A 6,665-nucleotide genomic window follows, 5' to 3' on the forward strand; every position below is an offset into this window, starting at 1 on the left:
TCAAACCCCATTTTTCTTTTAAGTTTCCACAGCTTTCCAAACTGGATTCTTCCAATAACAAATAATATAAATTATTTGTTATTATTAGTTTTAAGGGTAATTTATGAAAATAAAATATTTGGCTTCTAAAATTATGGAAATGTGTTTATATAGGTTTATAGAAAGTTATATTTTCGTATTTAAATTGCAAAAATTATATTTTCGTAATTTTGGAGGTCAAATATTTTATTTTCATAAATTGCCCTAATTTTAATTATCATTCTAATTTTTTGGTTTAATAATTTATTAATATATTTTTTATTTATATTTTTAAATATTATTAATTAATTATTGACTAAAAATAATAAATTTTACTAAACATCTAATATTTTTCATAAATAAAAATAAAAGTTTTTAATTAAGAATGCGTATTAAAATTATTATTTATATAAATAATTTAATTTAATATAACTGATTTTATATGATCATTCAATTTAATTCGTAAATAATATTTAAATAATAAATTTAAAAATTATTACTTTTGATAATAATATTGTCAAAATTAAAATCTTTAATGAATATAAAATAAATATATTAAAAAGTTAAGATGTATATATTTTCTATAAAAAAATTTCTATTCATAATTTTAATATGCGTAATAAGGATAGATATTACTAAACCCATAATTACAATATACTCCTAATTAATGTTTTTTTAATTGAAATTTGTTTTATCCAAATGAGTCGTATCATTTTGGCTACCAAGGTATAGGTTTTACAAGGGTTGTTAAAGTTAATTGTGTTACCAAAGTTATAGAATACAACTTTTCCATCAAGTCTTCATTAGTAACTTTCTCACTCAATTTTAATTTAGAACTTATTTTAAAGAGAAGAGTTGTATTCACATGCTATTTTAAAATCTTACAGCCTACATCAATCCACAATGAGTTTTAGACAAGAATACAATCTTTCATATCTTGTCTTTCTGTTATATTATATTGTAATTGTGGTACGTTTTCTTTTGCTTTGTTCTTTTGTTCCCAATGCAAAAAGAAAACAAAAATTAAGAATATACATACATCACTAAATATGAAAAGAAAAATTGTAATACAACAAATGATAATAAAAAACAATTTTAATAATAATTAAATAACAGTATTTCTAAATTTAATGTAGATTAAAAAAAATTAGATTTTGGACTATGGCTGGAGATTGCACCGTTCCAAAAATGGTTGGTCAAATTTCAAGAATTTGGTCCAATAATTTTTATATCTGCCCATTGCAATATCTAACCATGGCTTCCTGATTCCATCATAGTGTATAACAGCAGCATGCTCAATCTCATTTCTATCAACACCAGAGTTATGACCAAGTCCTTGAACATGCCATCTTCTGTCCAACAATGTTGTCTTGTTATAGAAGGTGAGCCACCCTAGAGGTTGAATTCCAATGTTCTGAAAAAATTCACCAGCCAAAATGTGTCATTATTTGTTTCAGTGCATCAGAGTTTAGAATAATAACACAGTAACAAAAAATAAAATAAAAATACAAGCTGCTGAAATACAAATGCTAATAATGCAAAAGAAAATTGTATACTTATACTGAGAGAATCAACTTTCAAAAGTTTGGATGCCTACAAGTCATTCTTAAATATGTTTTTGCTCTCTAGACTCTATAAATACAGGTCATTTTTGTATTTGGTATTATTCTTTGACTAATTTCTCTTTTGGTCCTGCTATCAAGTTGGACTGTTAAACGATGATGACATGCAAATAGAAATTCAAGTCATTATTGACACATGTCATTATTGACACATGTCATTATTAATGAGGGGCATATCATCAGGTAACATAAACCACATAACGATAGGGACCAAAATGGTCCAAGGGGCCAAAATCAAAGTAAAATTAATAAGGAATCAAAATCAAAATGACTTGTATATTTATAAAAACCAAAAACATATTTAAACAATTAAACCATTAATCTTTTGACAAGTAGGGATTGTTTTCTAGTCATACCATTTGCAAATATTTGTGATAGAGAGAAGTTAAATTATGCATCCTCCACTGCTGCAAATCAAACAAGTTCATCCCAAATGCCCAAGTGCATGCATTGACATCAAACCTTTCTCCAAGTAATGGATCTGAAATGTTTATGAACATATCCATCCTGTGAAATGGAGCTTCTCCTTCCTTGCAAGTTCCAACAGCTCCAATGACATTTCCATTCATATCTGCGGTCCATAGTTCACTGAGATCTTGTTGCACCACCACATCATGATCAAATAGCATAATCTTGTTTAGAGTAGGGAAAATATCCGGCAGGTAGAAACGAAGGTGGTTCAACTCAGAAGTATATATTGGATCACTAGAATTAGGTTTCTCCAAGGTATTGTACTTGGAAAACCATCCATAGTTGTCTATGCTCTGAATGTGAACTGTTGCTTTGTCAAGAGGGTTTAATAAGAACCACATTGAGATTCCTGGTAAGTTGTGTGAATTAGTCACTACATGGAAAACAAGCTTCTCTGGTTCCTGCCATGTAAAAGTTCTTGCAAGTGTTATTGACACTATTAATCTATAAATAATCATTCACATTGGAGTCGATATCAATAAGTTTCTCATCTATTAGTTAAATTGTCACGATGCTGTACATAATGAAAATGAATCCCTAGTTTGTTGAGTCAAGACAAGCGAAAGGATTTGGTGCAGGTACTGGAGACAAATTAAATGACTTGTTAGGGGAGCTCATACACAGATATATCATCTTTGGCTCTCTATCTAATCTAATATTTGCTACAACTTAGACACTTCTTTAAACCAAGAAAGCTTAGAAGTTAAAAATAGCTCCACCAAACTGGAAAAGAACTGGTTATTCATTAGTTAATGTTATATGTGATGTAATTAAATTAAAATAATATGCAAGCTTAGTTTTACAAGCAGCACTGCAACAGAGAGGCATTGAATGTGGAAATGGAGATATAATAAAAGGAATGTTCATTTTTTAATTAACATTTGCCACTCTGAAATATCATATTTCCTCACTAAAGCTTTTACTGGTCTCGAATGGACTAACATTGATTCTGCATCAAGATTGGCAGTAACCAAAGCTGCACCAAGAATAACTACTTTTAAGGTACCTGGGATCAACTTCAAATTTCACTAAAAAAGGCAGAAAGTCAACTTGCCTCAATGTTGAAGGAAGGTTGACAATGATTAGATCAATAATATAGTGAACAGGGTAGGCAAGCACTTTTGGGTTTTGACAGTACGAAGACTTGGGTGGCTTCAGCATTCGTAAATCCAAAATGACCACTAAAGGACTAAGTATAAGTTTCCATATATTGAAATAACTTCAGAGGAAAGCCTACCGCTATTTTACTAGTACCCTTTCCTATTTTTCAAGAGTTACATCAAGAGTCACAACATCAACATTGGCTTGAAAGTAGAAGTTTCGCAAGGCAAACAAAATAAAAGGGACCCAATCCATATGCCAGAAAACTTAGGTATGTTACCTTGGCAGTAGAGACAGTAGAGTTGACAACCACTGCACAGGCTAGAACATTGTCAGTGAAAACAGCATAATGATAAAGTTCTGGACTATAAATCTTATTTTCATTTGGAAGCTTTCTCTCCTCAGGCCTCATGGCAAAGTATTCCGCAGTCAGCCGCATAGAAAGACAGTGCAGGCCTTTCGGGGTGGTCCTTCCAGCAAGTTGAGCAAGAAATGTTGCTTGAATTCGCTGAGAACGAACTTGCTGTTCAGTGGTATGCTTCATTGCTTGGAGCTTATCAGCCATAGCACAACAATTTGGGAATATGCGGTAAGCTTTAGACAACGAAGCCTCCATGTGTCTCATACTCTGCAAAACACTGCAAACTTTTCTCGTTTACAGATTGTAAAGTTGCCAGTTTTCGTTAACAGTTCATATCACTTCAAATGTCTCATTGATTATTATTTATACATCTGAGAAAAGAAGAATGCTTAGGTCCCTGAAAATGCAAGAAGTCTTAATGAGATCACTAAAATTCTAATTAATGAGTTGAATCCTCCTTACATTTTTTATTTTTTTGTTTTAAGTACAAACTAAGTTCTTTTCAAACAGTGCTGTTGATAGAAGGTCCAAATTGAAGCTATTAAATTTAGAACATACAAGAATTCAACTGATAAAACTAGTGTCACAGGACAAAAAGGAAAAATCAGGTTATATAGTTCTTTAAATCTTTCAAGGACCAAAAACATTAGTTTTCTCCTGAAATTTCCAGATTGTATTTGCATGAATGTAAAATACATAGGAAACTTAACTTTTATTTACCTCGCTGACAGATCTGAATCCTGGGTGGCTTCGCCAACTGCCTGTTCAAGCTCTCTCATTAGCAGCTCCAACTCCTTCAAACGCAAGTTGCCACTTGGTGGTGCGAGATTCAAGTATGTTTTGGCTCTAAGAATTTGATCCTTTATCTCTTCAATCTTCGGATTCCTCACTTCATGAGACTCAGAATTTACAATCTGATTATGTTTGCCTTCTTTTCTACCAGAGTCCTTGTTTGTCACTTTGATGTTATCATCGGGCATTCGAAGTGAATGAACATGTATATCCTTATCTCCAGCCATAGAAGATGATTCTTTCTGCTTAGTTCCCTGTTTTCGTATTTCATCATGGTCGAATCCTGTAACTTGATAATGGTGAAAGTTTCAGAAAGTACCAAATTGTTTAGTTCTAGACTTCTAGTATCATAGGCACAGACCGAAATGTAAGCACTATATCTATAAATGAACCAACAATTACCAACCATTTCTTTCCAAAAGTTCATATCTGTGCCCTGCAATTCTAGACTCCTCAGAATCATTATTCTGGTTGGAATTGTAATTAATTGTTGAAACTGAATCTTTTACTTTATAAACAACATGATTTGGCTCTTCTAATTCTTCAGCACCCTCCTGAATCACAATATTAGGCAAATAGGCACTATATCACAACGGTAAAACTACAAAATAATAATAATGATACTAGATTCTTATCTTTCAATTACTGGAAAAGAATTTTCTTATTCACAACATATGATGTAGAATTTTCTTTTCTTTTCTTTTCTTTTTTAAAAAAATTAACAAACAAATCTTCCACTACGCACTACCTGTTCTACAGCATTCAACTTCAAGCTATCTGTCTTGTATGCCTGAAACAATAAGAATAATAATCAGAGATTAACGCTAAGAGTATATAAATATTATTATTTGCATTATTAATGCATCTAATAGGTATTGCCACCTGGACAAAATAGTCAATTTCCACACCCACTATCTCCAAAAGAAAAAAAAAGTGTTAAATTAAAAGAGTAGCCAATTAGAAATTAAAAAGTTTTGTATTGTGATTGCATAGAAATTAAAATTCTAAGTTTAATACAATGATAAGCAAAAGAGTTTTACACAATTAATTGTCGTTGTTATTATTATTATTATTAATAGCAGTACCAATCCAACTTTCACGCTGATAAAGCAGAATAAAGTTTCTTCCAGCTTAAACGGGAACCAAAATCCAAAATCCAAAATCCGAGAAAAGCGCAAGAAAATCCAATTGCCCTGTGCAGTGTGCACCACCGACACTAGAACTCAAACTTCGAATAAATAAATAAATAAATAAAAATGCCTAATTACACAATTCCTTCACAAACAATGCCACATAGCTAATCATTACCAAAAATCTATCCAAAAATTCAGCTAAATCAGTCAAATTAGAATCAAAATTACTGATTTATCCAATTTAAAAAACAGCATTAAATCGAAAAAGAAACAAAATTACTTACAACGCGATATAAGTCTTCGAGAAAATCTTTCCCTGAAACGACATTGAAATTGCACCAAATCAGTTTACAAATAAATAAATAAATAAAAATAAAACGACATTGTAAAGTAGCAAAACGCAGTTACCGAGTGGAGCGAGGAGGTTGAGCCTGTGAGAGAAGAAGAGAAGAGGGGAAAGGACAGAGAGGTAGAGAAGAGAGAGAAAGAGAACCCTATTTTTGCGGCGATGACGAACTAGAAGTAGAAGCTTCTGCTTCATCATCATCATTTCATATCTATGAAGAGTGAAAGTTTTGTTGCTTGAAGCACATTACTTTACACAGTAGATTTAGATCAGAATCCAAAGAACAGAGAGAGACTTTGATTCGGTGCTTCGAGGTGAAGGGAAGAACAGGGTGGTGCCGAGATGAGAAAGAGGTTACTACTTACTAGAGTTTCCAGCTACTCTCTCCCTTGTGCTCCTTACTGAGCAAGAATGACTGAATGAGTGAAGGAGGAGCAGTGAAGAACCAAGTTTTCCAATTTTCTTTCTTTTTTTTTTCCTTTTTAATTTTTAAGTGTTGATATAGCCACCTTTTGTGGCTAATTTTTTTGGTTAATTATTATGCTCGTCTTTTATCATTTTGTTAAATTTTTAATTAAATTTTTATATTATTTTTAATTTTATAAATAATTTTTTATATTAAAATTAATAGAATATTATTTTTAAGATATATATAATAAAAATTAATTAGTTTTTAATTACAAACATCTTTAATTTACAAAAAATATTCTAACTTTAATATTTTTTATATTAAAAATAACATAATTATAAGATTAAAATAATATAAAAATTTAATCAAAAAAATAAAAATCTAATTATAAATTTAATAAAATTATAAAAAT

At 30.8% G+C, this 6,665-nt stretch overlaps 1 protein-coding gene across 4 annotated transcripts; it reads right to left on the reverse strand.

Moving 5' to 3' along the window:
- Window positions 1–966: 966 nt before the first annotated feature.
- On the reverse strand, window positions 967–6,296 carry LOC130960554 (probable galacturonosyltransferase 6). 4 transcript variants are annotated; one of them, XM_057885975.1, is made up of 8 exons: window positions 5,907–6,296; window positions 5,783–5,814; window positions 5,114–5,155; window positions 4,772–4,916; window positions 4,294–4,648; window positions 3,493–3,850; window positions 1,997–2,512; window positions 967–1,432 (listed from the first exon to the last, which is right to left on the reverse strand). In XM_057885975.1, the coding sequence occupies exons 1-8, from the start codon at window positions 6,046–6,048 to the stop codon at window positions 1,178–1,180; spliced, it is 1,845 nt and encodes a 614-aa protein (XP_057741958.1). In that variant the 5' UTR covers window positions 6,049–6,296; the 3' UTR covers window positions 967–1,177. The 4 variants fall into 4 exon arrangements, with proteins under 4 accessions (XP_057741958.1, XP_057741956.1, XP_057741957.1 ...); XM_057885973.1 differs by having other exon boundaries at window positions 4,294–4,654; XM_057885974.1 differs by having other exon boundaries at window positions 4,772–4,919.
- Between the last annotated feature and the right edge of the window lie 369 nt (window positions 6,297–6,665).

The sequence above is a fragment of the Arachis stenosperma genome, chromosome 2 (assembly GCF_014773155.1).
Source record: "Arachis stenosperma cultivar V10309 chromosome 2, arast.V10309.gnm1.PFL2, whole genome shotgun sequence".
NCBI lineage: Eukaryota > Viridiplantae > Streptophyta > Magnoliopsida > Fabales > Fabaceae > Arachis > Arachis stenosperma.

Bases quoted from the DNA above. Each gene is read 5' to 3' on its own strand.
- LOC130960554 (XM_057885972.1), bottom strand. From the start codon at position 6,048: ATGATGATGATGAAGCAGAAGCTTCTACTTCTAGTTCGTCATCGCCGC. The intron at 4,920-5,113 runs GTAGTGCGTAGT...ATTGTGATTCAG, and splicing joins AGTTGAATGCTGTAGAACAG to GAGGGTGCTGAAGAATTAGA. The intron at 2,513-3,492 runs GTAACATACCTA...TTTACATGGCAG, and splicing joins CTACTGTCTCTACTGCCAAG to GAACCAGAGAAGCTTGTTTT.